Source organism: Musca vetustissima, unplaced genomic scaffold (genome assembly GCF_032173495.1).
Source record: "Musca vetustissima isolate MV318-11 ecotype Yass unplaced genomic scaffold, APGP_CSIRO_Mvet_v1 utg16188, whole genome shotgun sequence".
Classification (NCBI taxonomy): Eukaryota; Metazoa; Arthropoda; class Insecta; order Diptera; family Muscidae; genus Musca; species Musca vetustissima.
This window is the reverse complement of record NW_026880015.1, coordinates 218,809-235,446: the sequence shown is the minus strand read 5'-3', so window position 1 is coordinate 235,446 and position 16,638 is coordinate 218,809. Positions and strand designations below refer to the sequence as shown.

General features: G+C 35.5%; 1 protein-coding gene across 1 annotated transcript in view; it reads left to right on the top strand.

Annotated features, from left to right (window-relative positions):
- The first annotated feature begins 6,209 nt into the window (after positions 1 to 6,209).
- Positions 6,210 to 16,638, top strand: part of LOC133325288 (F-box/LRR-repeat protein 16) — a 90,290-nt gene continuing 79,861 nt past the window's right edge. The window contains exons 1-4 of the mRNA XM_061534076.1: positions 6,210 to 6,338; positions 6,462 to 6,844; positions 6,887 to 7,187; positions 7,221 to 7,651. Of these exons, the coding sequence (XP_061390060.1) occupies positions 6,242 to 6,338; positions 6,462 to 6,844; positions 6,887 to 7,187; positions 7,221 to 7,651 (1,212 nt within the window). The 5' untranslated portion in view covers positions 6,210 to 6,241. The remainder of the gene's footprint in view (positions 6,339 to 6,461; positions 6,845 to 6,886; positions 7,188 to 7,220; positions 7,652 to 16,638) is intronic.

The window sequence follows — 16,638 nt, the reverse complement described above, 5'->3', positions numbered from 1 at the left end:
GTTAAATTGTAAACAAAGTACAGGTCGCACTTATGATTCGAATTGGATGAAATTTGGTATAGCTCACTTATTTGGCCCAAGGATGAACCCTATTGAAATTGGGAAAAATTGGTTTAGATTTACATATAGCTCCCATATATATTTTCGTCCGATTTACTGTAAATGGTGCACCAAAGACCCTATATATCCATCGATTAGCACGAAATTTGGTACAGCGTACTGAATTAACTCTAGAACGATGTTTGTTAAATTTTGTGAAAATCGGTTCAGATTTAGATATAGCTCCCATATATTTTTTCATCCGATTTTATGTAAATGGTGCACCAAAGTACCTCTATATCTTTCGATTTGCACGAAATTTGGCATAGCGTACTGAATTAGGTCTAGAATGACGTGTGTCAAGTTTCGTAAAAATCGGTTCAGATTTACATATAGCTCCTATATATATTTTCGTCCGATTTTAGGTAAATGGGGTACCAAAGTCAATATATATCCTTCGATTTGCACGAAATTTGGCATAGCGTACTAAATAGAGTCTAGAATGATTAGGGGTGAGTTTCGTGAAAATCGGTTCAGATTTTGATATAGCTCTCATATATATTTTCCTTTGATTTGATGTAAATGGTGCACCAAAGTCCCTATAAATCTTTCGAGTTGCACGAAATTTCGTATAGGGTACTGAATTAGGTATGGAATGATGTGTGTTAAGTTTCCTGAAAATCGGTTCAGATTTAGATATAGCTCCCATATATATTTTCGTCCAATTTTAGGTAAATAATGCACCAAAGTCCCTTTATATCCTTCGAATTGCACGAAATTTGGCACAGCATAATGAAATAGGTATAGAAAGATGTGTGTTAAGTTTCCGGAAAATCGGTTCAGATATAGATATAGCTCCTATATATATTTTCCTCCGATTTTAGGTAAATGGTGCACCAAAGCTATATATCCTTCGATTTGCACTTAATTCCTTCGAAAAAAAGCACGTCTGTTAGGATACATATGTAGAATATACCAAACTGGTGAAGGGTATCATATAGTCGGCCCAGTTCGACTTTACTACTTTACTAACTGGGGGTTTTTTGGGGGTAGATTTTCCAATTTCTAAAAATAACAACAGTTCATTAAAAAAAGTTTCTCCCAAAAAAAAAAAAAAAAAAAAAACAAGAAGAAGCAGCACAAAAATAACACAAAAACTAAATTAACAACCCGAGCTCTAAGGAAAAACACTCAATTTAACAATGCGAAAAAAATTGAAAACTTTGGTGCTACCAAACAAAGTTTTGAATGCCAAAATAACAACAAAAAAATTTGCAAACTTTTTTTTTCTCAACTTACCTTAACAACTTTTTTTGTTCAATGCAATAAAAATAATAACAACAACAATATCGAAAAGTTAATTATACAAGCAATGTTTAAAAATGGCTTATTTTTTTCTTCTTCTCTTTTCAAGGTTACCAATAAAAAAACATTAACGGGACAGGACATCACCATCCACATAAGAAGAGGGGATTAAAGATTGAAGGCTGTCGAAAGTTTAATTTGTTCTTGAAAGGCATCAGCAAAATTAAATGTCCAACATTTTAAAATAAAATTGAAAATTTTTCTAATCCAAAAAATAATAATAATAAATAATTAAAAAAACAAGAAAAAAACGCGAGAAATTCCATTAAAACGTCTAATTAATTGTTTCAGAGCAAGAATAGCTCTTTAATGTAAAGAGAACATTGTGTGTGTGTGAGAGAGAAACAGAGTAACACACTGCTGTCACTGTTAAAAGCACACTCATTACATTGGATATCATCGCCATCATCTTCATCACCTTCATCTTTAATGTAAAGAGAAATTCGTGTGTGTGAGAGAGATATAAAATAACAGACTACTGTCACTGCTAAAAGCGCTCTCATTACATTGGATATCATCGCCATCTTCTTCATCACCATCAAAGAGATAAAGAGCAAACATCCGTTACATTACAATTTGCACAACTGTTTTGTGGCTTTCAGAGATTAAGAGATCAGTGGCTGTGTGTGAGAGAGATATTTAAAGTGGCATATATAAAAGAGAAATTACCGTTTGATGGTGTTTTTGTTGTGAAAATTAACGGAACGCGGTGAAATAATTGTCTGTGAAGCTGTTGATTGTTAAGAAAGCGGGACTTTTTCTCATTGAAGCACATCAAACAAGGGGGAGAGAAAGACATCAAAGAGAAGAGAAACTAATAATAACAGGTAAGTAATTACAAAGGAATTTTTTTAGAGGTAAAAATAAAAGATACAAATTAAATTTAAAAATTAAAAAAAATAAAAAAAATTAAAAAAATTAATTAATTGAAATATAAAAAATTTTTAAAATATAATAAATAATATTTTTTTATTATAAAAAATAATTTAAAAAATCAAAATTCAAAACAAAAAAAATAAATTAATAAAAAAACATACAAAAATATATAAAAATTGTAAAATATAATAAATAATATTTTTTTTTTTATAAAAAATAATTTAAAAAATCAAAATTCTGAAAAAATAAATTAATAAAAAAAACCTAAAAATATATATATAAAAATTGTAAAAAAATAATTAATAAAATTTTTAAAAGAAAAAAATTTAAAAACCAAAAATGGAAATAAAATAAAAATTCAGAAAAAATAAATTAATAACAAATATTAAAAAAAAAAATATTAAATATAAAAATAAAAATAAAATATTTTTAACAAATTAAATAAAAAATACCTTAAATAAAAGTATTTGAAGTAAATATAATATATAATATCGAATTTAATAAAATTTTTGCCAAAACAATAACATTTGACCAGTAAGGAAAATTCAAAAGTCGGACGGGACCCTTCACCACTTTGGGTACATACAAGAGATGCTCATATGTAGAATATCCTTTTGATAGAATAGACATAGCATCTTTGCAGGACCACTGAAATGGAATCGGACGAAATTAACTGCGTACATAAATATTTGAACTAAATTAAAATCATCCATACACATACCAATCTGAACTTTATTACAAATTGGCATACATCAATCTGGATCTAATTCAGTACTCTGTGCAAAATTGTGTCTCAATCGGCCTAAATTTGACTCTTTGGTGCTCCATTTATGTAAAATCGGACGAAAATATATATGAAAGCTATATCTAAATCGGAACCGATTCCAACAAAACTTCGCAAACATCAATTTGGACCCAATTCAGTACTCTGTGCAAAATTTCGTGCAAATCGAAAGATATATAGGGACTTTGGTGCACCATTTACATAAAATCGGATGAAACTATATTTGAGAGCTATATCCAAAGCTGAACCGATTTTCACGAAACTTAACACACCTCATCCTAGACCTAATTCATTACGCTATGCAAAATTGCATGCAAATCGAAAGATATATAGGTACTTTGGTGCACCATTTACACAAAATCGGACGAAAATATATATGGGAGCTATATCGAAATCTGAACCGATTCCAACAAAACTTCGCATACATCAATCTGGACCTAATTCTGTGCAAAATGTTGTCTCAATCGGAGCAATATTGGAAGTTTGGTGCACCACTTACCTAAAATCGGACCAAAATATATATGGGAGCTATATCGAAATATGAACCGATTTTCCCGAAACTCACTATTCATCATTCTAGACTCAATTCAGTACACTATGCCAAATTTCGTGCAAATCGAAGGATATATAGGTACTTTGGTGCACCAATTACCTAAAATCGGACGAAAATATATATGAGAGCTATATCCAAATCTGAACCGATTTTCACGAAACTTAGCACACATCATTCTAGACTCAATTAAGTACGCTATGCAAAATTTCATGCAATTCGAAAGATATATAGGTACTTTGGTGCATCATTTACATAAAATCGGAAGAAAATATATATTGGAGCTATATCTAAATCTAAACCGATTTTCTCGAAACTTACCACACATCATTCTAGACTCAATTAAGTACGCTAAGCCATATTTCGTGCAAATCGAAGGATATATAGGGACTTTGATGCACCATTTACCTTAAATCGGACGAAAATATATATATGGGAGCTATATCTAAATCTGAACCGATTTTTCCCAATTTCAATAGGGTTCGTCCTTTGGCCAAATAGACGAGCTGTGTCAAATTTCATCCAAATCGGATCATAAATGCGACCTGTACTTTCTTCACAAAAATACATGGACGGGCGGATAGACTAACGGACGGATGGACGGAAAGACCGACATGCATAAATCGACTTAGAAAGTGATTCTATGCATATTCTCAAATGGAACCATGTGTCTATCTCGTTTGCTTTTGCCTGTTACAAACATATGCACAAAGACATAATACCCTGTACCACAGTGTGGTGAAGGGTATAAAAAGGGGCTTATATGGGGACAACCCGCAAAAGGGGCCGAATATTATCAATTTTGCTACCATATACGACTACAAAATACCAAATTTCAGCGTATTCGGTTGAAAAACGCGCTCAAGAACCCCAACATACCGAAAATTTGGGGGTACCCTTATATGGGGGCTAACAGAAAAAATGGACTTACATTTACAATTTTTAGTGGGGACATTTGGTATCCAATAAGAACCTCTTGTACCAAATTTCAGCAAATTCGATTGAAAAACGCGCTCAAGAACCCCAAAATATCGAAAATTGGGGGTACCCTTATATGGAGGCTACCAGAAAAACTTGACCTATGTTCATAACTTTTTGTGGAGGAATTTGCTACTCAATAAGAAACCATGGTACCAAATTTCAGCGAATTCGACTGAAAAACGCGCTCGAGAACCTCAAAATATCGAAAATTGGGGGTTACCCTTATATGGGGGCTATGCGAAAAAATGGACTTATATTTATAATTTTTTGTGGAGTGATTTGCTACCTAATAAGAACCCTTTGTACCAAATTTCAGCGAATTCGATTGAAAAACGCGCTCAAGAACCCCAAAATATCGAAAATTGGGGAGTGCCCTTATATGGGGGCTATCCGAAAAAATGGACCTATGTTCATAATTTTTTGTGGAGACATTTAGTACCCAATAAGAACCCAATGTACCAAATTTCAGCGAATTTGATTGAAAAACGCGCTCAAGAACCCCAAAATATCGAAAATTGGGGAGTGCCCTTATATGGTGACCAGCAGAAAATGTGGACCTATATTTACAATTTTTTGTGGAGAAATTTGGTATCCAATAAGAAGCCATTGTTCCAAATTTCAGCCAATTCGGTTGAAAAACTCGCTCAAGAGCCCCAAAATATCGAAAATTGGGGAGTACCCTTATATGGGGGCTACCCGAAAAAATGGACCTATGTTCATAATTTTTTGTGGAGAGATTTGCTACCCAATAGGAACCCATTGTACCAAATTTGAGCGAATTCGATTGAAAAACGCGCTCAAGAACCCAAAAATACCGAAATTTGGGCGGTATCCTTCTATGGAGGCTACCCAAAAAAATGGACCTATATTTATAATTTTAAGTGGAGAGATTTGTTACCCAATAAGAACCCAATGTACCAAATTTCAGCGTATTCGATTGAAAAACGTGCTCAAGAACCTCAAAATATCGAAAATTGGCGGTACCCTTATATGGGGGCTATCCGAAAAAATTGACCTATATTTATAATTTTTAGTGGAGAGATTTGTTACCCAATAAGAACTCAAAGTACTATATTACAGCCAATTCGGTGGAAAAATCCGAACAAAATCCCCAAAATGCTGAAAATTGGGGTGTACCGTTATATGGGGGCCAGCAGAAAAAGTGGACCTATAAAAGTGGACCCAATAAGAACCCAAAGCATCGAATTTCAGCGAATTTGGTTGAAAAACGCGCTAAAGAACCCCAAAAGTACCGAAAATTGGGGGGTACCCTTATATGGGAGCTATTCCTAAACGTGGACCGATATAGCCCATCTTCGAACCTGACCGGCCTGCAGACAAAAGACGATCCAATGCAAAAAATTAATTTAAAAAAAAAAATAATTTTTAATTTTTTTTCAGATAATCTCTTCGCCCTTCCGAATGCAGCAACCTTCGGAATTAATCTCCTAAAAATTATATCGGATCTCCTCGTTCGTGGAAAAAAATCAACGCTTATGATTGCCAAGCAGAAAATCGGCTCTTAACATTTTCTTCTCGAAAAAATCTGATTCCATCCTCCCTTCACCATCCTGATATCGTGATTTTTTTTTCGGGACCCAGGGGCTGAAAATACCGGCTGCAAAGTGAATTTATTTCAGCATACCATGTCCTCGATATCGGCGCAAGGCGTGGTCGAACGTGCCTCCGCTGAACTATCCAAGCGTATCAATGGCCTCGGCTTGCGTTCGAAACATCATCACAACAATGCAACGGCACAGTCAACGGCGACAACAACAACAACAGCAACAAACAATAGTAATTCGGCGACGACGGGAACAACAACAACTACAAATAACTCCTCTTCCCAATCGGCGGCGAATTCCGGCAATTCATCATCTTCGTCCTCTTCTTCGTCAACGTCGTCCACATCCTCGTCGTCGTCCTCTTCATCGTCCTCGGGTAGTGGCAAGACATCGGTAATGGAAAGGGTGACCAATGCTCTGTGCGGTGGTGGGAATTCGAATTCGAATGCGAACAACTCCAATGCGAATAATTCCAATCAGAGTACCACAACAACAGCGGGAGGAGCCACAACGGGTCTAATAACGCCCGACAAACCCAGCAGGGCTGGGACCATCAACACCCAACAGCAACAGAGTAACCAACAGTCCCATCACAGCCTGCAGCAGCATCAGCACCAGCACATGACAACGACAACAACCACCACGGTGAACAGTTATCAACTCCTGCAGCAGCAACAGCAGCAGGTCCACAAGAATTCTCCTCCTCCTCCCTCCCAGCATCAACAGTATTTAAGTTCGCAGATCGCCAATTCGACGCTGATCAACTCGAATCTGGTGATGAATCCGGCGGGCACACCACCCACGGTACCAAACATTCCACTGGGTGCCCCACCCACGCCCACAGTGAATTCAATTGCCAAGCAAATGAACATCACCATACCGGGGTCGGTGGGGCCGGGAGCACCGCAATTCACCACCATGGGTATGGCGGCGGCCCAGAAGACTCAGTCACTAACCCCCCTACAGATGCGTAAACAGCTGCCCAATCCTCATCTACATCATCCCTATGCCACGGGTGGCGTAGGTGGTGGTGGCGGAGGCAATTCACAATTGGCCCAAGCTGTCACACAATCCGCCTTGATCCTACCCAAATTACCACCTCCCATTACCAGCATTGAGACCCTTATGCAGGACGAACGATTCCTCAACCGATTCTTTTTGTATTTCAACTCCTACGAGCGGAGAGTCCTGGCCCAGGTGTGTATGAAATGGCGGGATGTTTTGTATCGTAGTCCTCGGTTCTGGTCGGGTCTGCTGCCGACGCTACAGTGTCGTGAGTTACGGCAAATGAATGCCACCGATCGGGTAAAGTTGTTCAATTCGTTGATACGACGAGGATTCCATGCCCTGGCTTTGGTGGGGGCCAACGATGATGATGCCTACGATGTGGTCCATTCGTTTACGCTGGCATCGAAGCACATACACTCGTTGTCGTTAAGATGTTCCTCAATATCGGATCGGGGCTTGGAGGCGTTGCTGGATCATTTGCAGGTGAGTGAAGGCAAAAATTACCAAGAAAATAAAAAGTTCGAGGATCTGAGGATTTTTTAATAAAAAGGTCAAACTGAGAGATCCTCCGATTTTTTCGATAGAAAAAACCCAACCTGAGTGAACCTCAGGAATTTTTTTCTATAGAAAAAACTTGACCTGAGGGTCTCACGATTTTTTTTTTATAGAAAAAACCTGACCTGAGGGTCTCACGAAATTTTTTTCTATAGCAAAAAACTTGACCTGAGGGTCTCGCGAATTTTTTTTCTATAGAAAAAACTTGACCTGAGGGTCTCGCGAATTTTTTTTCTATAGAAAAAACTTGACCTGAGGGTCTCGCGAATTTTTTTCTATAGCAAAAAACTTGACCTGAGGGTCTCGCGAATTTTTTTCTATAGAAAAAACTTGACCTGAGGGTCTCACGAATTTTTTTCTATAGCAAAAAACTTGACCTGAGGGTATGAGGAATTTTTTTTATAGCAAAAAACTTGACCTGAGGGTCTCACGAATTTTTTTCTATAGAAAAAACTTGACCTGAGGGTCTCACGAATTTTTTTCTATAGAAAAAACTTGACCTGAGGGTCTCACGAATTTTTTCTCTATAGCAAAAAACTTGACCTGAGGGTCTCGCGAATTTTTTCTCTATAGCAAAAAACTTGACCTGAGGGTCTCACGAATTTTTTTCTATAGCAAAAAACTTGACCCTGAGGGTCTCGCGAATTTTTTTCTATAGAAAAAACTTGACCCTGAGGGTCTCACGAATTTTTTTCTATAGAAAAAACTTGACCCTGAGGGTCTCACGAATTTTTTTCTATAGAAAAAACTTGACCCTGAGGGTCTCACGAATTTTTTTCTATAGAAAAAACTTGACCCTGAGGGTCTCACGAATTTTTTTCTATAGAAAAAAACTTGACCTGATGGTCTCGCGAATTTTTTTCTATAGAAAAAACTTGACCCTGAGGGTCTCGCGAATTTTTTTCTGTAGAAAAAACTTGACCCTGAGGGTCTCACGAATTTTTTTCTATAGAAAAAACTTGACCCTGAGGGTCTCACGAATTTTTTTCTATAGAAAAAACTTGGCCTGAGGGTCGCAGGAATTTTTTCTATAGAAAAAAACTTGACCTGAGGGTCTCAGGAATTTTTTTTTTCTATAGAAAAAACTTGACCTGAGGGTCCCAGGATTTTTTTTTATAGAAAAAAAGTCATCCTGAGGGTCTCAGGAATTTTTCTCAAAATTTTTTCTATCCTAAAATATTTCTACATCATGTTGTTAAATCATCCTTTGTTCGAACAAATTCCATTAGCTTTGAAAATGTGTCGAGTCATGTCGGCAATTCGAGGAAATTTAATTTCATCTCTAAAATTTATTGTCTGCCACTTTCCCCCCTTTATTTTTTGGCGAACATCTATTCTTAATGGTATTAAGATTGCCTATGAAAATTCCAATTAACTACAAATTGCCTTTGATGATGTTATTTGCCTAAAGGTATGCTTTTAATAAAAAAAATTGAGAAAATATTTCTAAGAAAATTAAATTTTTTTAAAGAATGGGAGTTTGAGATGATTTTTATTTTTTAGAGTCATAAAGAATATAAAATTCCAATAATTTAAAATTAAAACTCCTAAAAGTATACTTTAATAAATTGAAATTATTTTATCCTAAAAGTATGCTTTAATAAAAAAACATTTTCCTCTGTCATATTTCTCCATCATTAAATCGCACATTGCACTGCAATATCTCCGCTCCGCAAACAAATAAAACTCAAATACAAACAAATGACATTTTCATGTCTCGCATGACATTTCAAATGTCAAAGCAGAGTCGTGATGACAACCAGCAACAACAACAATATTATGTGCTTCTGAACAGAGGGAACACGTTCGGAAAATTGTATAACCCGTTTTTTTCTCAATTTAAATTGCAACTAAAGTAAATGACAAATATGTGCGTTCACTCTCACTTTGTGTTTGTGTGGCACACACACAGGGTAGATTTCATCACACACACACATCTACCAGGCAACTCACGTTCCATGCCCCAATTCCACTCAATCAAACAAATTTGTCAAAAGCAAAAATATTTTGTGAATGATGATGATGATGACGATGATATTCTGCATACAGAGGCTCCTCTCTTACTCTCTTCTCTGCCCTCCCTCTCTCTCTCTCAAAGAGGGTATCTGTGTATTTGCCATCCCATATATGCGTGTCATACTTGCATTAAATGGAATTTTTAGTACAAAAGGATGTCAAAGCTTTGTTTAGCTATTTGCATTCGTTGTTGTTGTTGGATTTGTTATTATTGTTGTTGTTGTTGTTGTTTATGATGATGTTGACAATGATGATGATGATGGCAGCAATGTCAATAAGTCAATGTCAAATTAAACAATGAACCAGCCAACCCATCAACCATGTTATTTGTAATTGCATGACATGTAAAGCATACTTTTAGGAGCTACGATTATGGTAGAGGCTATCAATAGGCAAACAATTTTTTGAGGGCTCTCAGGAAAATTCCTGAGACCCTCAAGAATAATTTTTTCTATTAATATAAAAATACTGAGACACTCAGGACTATTTTTTCAATGTAGAAAAATATCTTTAGAAGTCATAGATTTATTAAAGAATATTTTAGGAACCTCTATAAGGTGTGGATTTAAAAAAAATATTTTTAGGAACCTCTATAAGGCGTAGATTTATGGAAAATATTTTTAGGTACCATATTTTTAAGTCGAAGGCTTGGATTTATTAAAAAATATTTTTTGCCAATAGCCGAAGGATTTCTTTCAAATTTTTTCAGTAGTCAAAAAAAAATCAAAGAATTTTATTAAAACTTAATTCCAGATGTTTAATAGTACCTTGGTGCGTATAACTGGCGACATCACGTATACGACACTGTGCACTTTATTTAAATATCAAGGGATAAAACTTCCGCTTTGAAGATGTTTAATAATTTTTAAAAGGATTTAATTGTTGGTCTATGAAAAAATTCCTGAGACCCTCAGGTCAAGTTTTTTCTATAGACAAAATTCGCGAGACCCTCAGGTCAAGTTTTTTTCTATAGGAAAAAAATTCCTGGGACACTCAGGATGACTTTTTCCTGAAGAAAAAAATCCTGAGACCCTCAGGATGACTTTTTTTCTATAAAAAAAAATCCTGGGACCCTCAGGTCAAGTTTTTTCTATAGAAAAAAAAAAATTCCTGAGACCCTCAGGTCAAGTTTTTTCCTATAGAAAAAAATTCGCGAGACCCTCAGGTCAAGTTTTTTTCTATAGAAAAAAATTCGCGAGACCCTCAGGTCAAGTTTTTTCTATAGAAAAAAATTCGCGAGACCCTCAGGTCAAGTTTTTTCTATAGAAAAAAATTCGCAAGACCCCCGGGTCAAGTTTTTTCTATAGAAAAAAATTCGCAAGACCCCCGGGTCAAGTTTTTTCTATAGAAAAAAATTCGCAAGACCCCCGGGTCAAGTTTTTTCTATAGAAAAAAATTCGCGAGACCCTCAGGTCACGTTTTTTCTATAGAAAAAAATTCGCGAGACCCTCAGGTCAAGTTTTTTCTATAGAAAAAAATTCGCGAGACCCTCAGGTCAAGTTTTTTCTATAGAAAAAAATTCGCGAGACCCTCAGGTCAAGTTTTTTCTATAGAAAAAAATTCGCGAGACCCTCAGGTCAAGTTTTTTGCTATAGAAAAAAATTCGCGAGACCCTCAGGTCAAGTTTTTTGCTATAGAAAAAAATTCGCGAGACCCTCAGGTCAAGTTTTTTGCTATAGAAAAAAATTCGCGAGACCCTCAGGTCAAGTTTTTTGCTATAGAAAAAAATTCGCGAGACCCTCAGGTCAAGTTTTTTGCTATAGAAAAAAATTCGCGAGACCCTCAGGTCAAGTTTTTTGCTATAGAAAAAAATTCGCGAGACCCTCAGGTCAAGTTTTTTTCTATAGAAAAAAATTCGCGAGACCCTCAGGTCAAGTTTTTTTCTATAGAAAAAAATTCGCGAGACCCTCAGGTCAAGTTTTTTTCTATAGAAAAAAATTCGCGAGACCCTCAGGTCACGTTTTTTTCTATAGAAAAAAATTCGCGAGACCCTCAGGTCAAGTTTTTTCTATAGAAGGAAGACTCAGGAAGACTTTTTTCTAAAAAAAAAAAAAATCCTGAGACTCTCATAGTTTTTCCTCCTCTTTGTAATTAAATTAAAGGGATTTTAAGCTTTGAACAGGGTGACGTATACATGCAGACACTAGTTATACGCACCCTGAAACACATAAATTTGATTAGAAGTTGATAGCAAAAATTCCGGAGGGGTTCAAGAACACTTTTTTTCCATAGAAAACAAATCCTGAGACCCTGTGGATTACTTTTTTTATAGAAAAAAATTCTGAGACCAGCCGGAAAACTGCTCCACTATAGAAAACAATGCATTACAAATATTCTTTAAAAAAATCCACGCCTTATATGAGTCTCCAAAAAATATTCTTTAAAAAAGTCCACGCCTTATATGAGTCTCCAAAAAATATTCTTTATAATATCCACGCCTTTTATAGGCCTCTAAAAACATTACAAAAATCTACGCCTTATTTGAGTCCCCAAAAATAGTTTTTAATAACAATAAATCCACACCTGTGTGTGGGACCCTTGTTTGTGACCCTAAAAATATTTTTTAATAAATCCTCGTCTTTATTTAATCCCTGAAATCCATATTTTATTGGTAGCTCTCCATGTCGTATACGTGCTGACGTTAGTTATACGCACCCCTGTTTTATGCGAAATCAAATTATGTGTAGCATACCTTGTAGGCGCTCTAAATAAAGGCCTAGGATCATAATAAAAATGTTTAAATGCACCTCGTTCATGTGTCAGCAAAGGTGTGAAAATATATTTCGAACAAATAAAATAAATCTATATATGAGAACCGTGTGTCACAGCGGAAAGCCATTCAACTTGTTCGGCACAGACGATAAGCAGAGGTGGCCAAAATATTTTTTTTTAGAAAATCCACGCCTGTTAAGGGCCTCTAAAAATCCTTTAAAAAATCCACGCCTGTTAAGGGCCTCTAAAAAGTATTCTTTAAACAATCCTCGACTGTTAAGGCCTCTAAAAAGTATTCTTTAAACAATCCACGACTGTTAAGAGCCTCTCAAAAATATTTTTTACAAAATCCACGTCTCTTGAGGGCCTTTAAAAATATTCTTTAAAAAATCCCTGCCCAATAGTGGACCCTGAAAAATATTCTTTAAAAAAATTAAGAAATTCCCACCTTCTACTGCTTCAAATCCATTTTTTTATGTTCAGGTCTCTCATGGCGTATACGTGCTGGCGTTAGTCATTCGCACCCCTTGCTTTATGTGAAGTTAAATTTTGTGTTGCCCAAATTTGAAGCATACCTTTTAGGCGCTTATATTGGTCCCCGAATAATATTCGTTCAGTCATATGTGAAAAAATATTTCTCTATAAAAATTTTTCAGAAATAATTATTTTTTATAAAAAATATGTCCTTCGGATACAAGGATTTTTTTTTAATAAAATTACCTCAGGTTCTCCGGATTTTCCCATCGAAAAAATAGTCCTGAGTATCCCAGAGGGTCTCAGGAATATTTTTTTAGTAAAAAGTATTTCTAAAAGTTCTCCTAATTTATTTTTTTTTAAATTTTTCTGTAAAATGTCCTCCTCTTCTGCGGAAAAAATATCCTTCATCTAACCTTCAATTACCTAATTCAGCAGCACCAACAGAAAAAGTAAAGCATACTTATTGGCGCCATTATTCATTGCGTGTAATTTCCTGTATTCGTTGCCACTATGAAAAATCACACAGTTAAATAACTCTTACTCTGGTTCTGATTTTCACACTGCCGCTCTCACCTCCCATCCACCACACTGCATCGAAAGATGACTCATCGACGCACAGCCCCAACAATTTTTTTCTGCTTTGTTTATTTGGATGGATGGCGACATAAAAATGTTTGTGCGGGCGTTTCCATTGTCTGTGGTCAGCAGCAGCAGAAGCATTGATTTTTTTCGGTTTCCCCCAATTACCCCCCATTTTCTACCCTCCTCCACCCTGTATTTATTTTTTGCGGTCTTCACCTAACCAAAAATGATGTGTGTGTGCGGTTCTTTTGAAAGTGTGCCATAATAATTTGCCATAAAAAATAAAATTTATTTTAAAAATATTTAATTATACAAAAATAAATATTGGAATGGCTAACACACCGACATACACATGTGTGTATGTATGTATCTATTTCAGGTATGTGGGATATGCCACCTCTCTTGATGATGAGGCGATGAGTGTCTGCTGTGTCTGAATTTTTACTTAGTTGTTATGGTCAATTCACAAGTAGTCAAATTGAAAGAGGGAGAAGGGGGGAGGGGGTGGAAGAGGAGGCAAATAGTTCCAATGTGCTGATGTGGGAGGCCGCTTGGATGACATGTTTTTTGTATAAAAATATTTGTTTGTTATTTTTGCAGGTAGGAATGTGGTTGTTTATTTCTCAGAATTTTTTTCTATAGAAAAAAGTCATCCTGAGGGTCTCGCGAATTTTTTTCTATAGAAAAAACTTGACCTAAGGGTCTCAGGCATTTTTTTCTATCGAAAAAACTTGACCTGAGGGTCTCAGGAATTTTTTTCTATAGAAAAAACTTGACCTGAGGGTCTCGCGAATTTTTTTCTATAGCAAAAAACTTGACCTGAGGTCTCGCGAATTTTTTTCTATAGCAAAAAACTTGACCTGAGGGTCTCGCGAATTTTTTTCTATAGAAAAAACTTGACCTGAGGGTCTCGCGAATTTTTTTCTATAGAAAAAACTTGACCTGAGGGTCTCGCGAATTTTTTTCTATAGAAAAAACTTGACCTGAGGGTCTCGCGAATTTTTTTCTATAGAAAAAAACTTGACCTGAGGGTCTCGCGAATTTTTTTCTATAGAAAAAACTTGACCTGAGGGTCTCAGGAATTTTTTTCTATAGAAAAAAGTTTTTTTTTCTATAGAAAAAAGTTCCTGAGGGTCTCAGGAATTTTTTCTATAGAAAAAACTTAACCTGAGGGTCTCGCGAATTTTTTTCTATAGAAAAAAACTTAACCTGAGGGTCTCAGGAATTTTTTTCCATAGAAAAAACATAAAAATTGGTTTAAAAAATTATGAAGAAATTAAAAAAAGTTCCTAACCTTGAAATTGAATTACAGTGCGCAGTGTCGTATACGTGCTGTCAATACTTATACGCATCAAGTTACTATTATGCCTCTGAAAATCCTTTTTAATAAATCCACGCCTTGTTTCTGACCCTAAAAATCCTTTTTAATAAATCCACGCCTTGTTTCTGAAATCCACGCCTTGTGTGGGACCCTAAAACTATTTTTTAATAAATCCACGCCTTGTGTGGGACCCTAAAACTATTTTTTAATAAATCCACGCCTTGTGAGAAAGCCTAAAACTATTTTTTAATAAATCCACGCCTTGTTTCTGACCCTAAAAATATAGTAGCCTTTCATATAGTATACGTGCTGACATTAGTTATACGCACCCCTGTTTTATGTGAAATCAAATTATGTGTAGCATACCTATTAGGCGCTCTAAATAAAGGCCTAGGATCATTATAAAAATTTTTAAATACACCTCGTTCATGTGTCAGCAAAGGTGTGAAAAAATATTTCGAACAAACAAAATAAATCTATATATGAGAACCGTGTGTCACAGCGGAAAGCCACTCAACTTGTTCGGCACAGACGATAAGCAGAGGTGGCCATATCTTTGTTGTTTGATACAATTTAATTAAATTGAGTGGAAATTTTCTAAAGCGAAAAGGCGGCGTCTTTTATATTAGAAATCTAATATATATATATACATATATATATGTGTTATAGAAAAATTAAATTATAAAATATCTACCATAACGGAAACCACAGAAAAAAGAAAGAATAACGGATGCAGGTGATATTAAATTAAATTTCAGAATTTAAGCATATCCGCAAAATTCTGCTCACCTCTCCTAAGCATCTGAAAATAGTTTCACTTCATTCACATGAAAGCAAAACAAAACAAGGCAGACCATTTCCAGTTGCTTCTGTGAAAGCTACCTCCTCCGACCGACACCCCGACAAAGGCAGCATCATCAAAAAAGAAACGGCAAGTTCACTCAAAGCAACATTGAAGACAAAAAAATTTACAAAATAGATGAATGGCAGCATGATATGAATATGACAGACTGAAAGGCAGGCAGACACGTCATTTTATGTTCTCTGTCCAAAACAGAAAAAAAAGACAGATCCCATTCTACAAAATTTCCACTGACAAATCGACAGGCGAATGAAGAAACATTGTTAGCTATGACAGCAGCAATTAATTTCATTTCACTTCACTTCACCACACTCACCCACCCACCCCCTAGAAGTATGCTTTAATTTTCTGCCAACTCAAATTAAATTTCATTTAGTCCTAAGGCTAGGATTTGATTGTCTTCAAAGTTAATTAAGAGAAGTATTTGCGAAAATGCCGACATCAACAGAACATTTAAATTTAATTGCCAAATGGATTTAGAGAGGGAGAGAGAGAGCGCCTAAAAGGTATGCTTTAATTTTTTGGGAAATACACAATTTAATATTGCATATAAAGCAGGGGTGCGTATGACTAACGACAGCACGTATACGACATGGAGGACTTGAATGCAAATAAATGGATTTCAGGGGTTTAAAATATCCGTTTAAATAAGATTTTGGTAGCGAATATTTTTAAGGGACCATTACAAGGCCTGGAGGTATTAAAAATATTTTCGAGACAAATAGAAGGGGTGGATTTATTATAAAATATTTTTAAAAAATATTTTTAGGCATCAAGAGAAGACTTGGGTTTAATTGCCAAGGATTGGATTCATTAAAAAATATTTTTAGGGTCCCTTACCAGACGTGGATTTATTAAAAAATATTTTTAGGGTCTCTCACAAGGCGTGGATTTATTAAAAAATATTTTTAGGGTCCCTCACAAGGCGTGGATTTATAAAAAAAA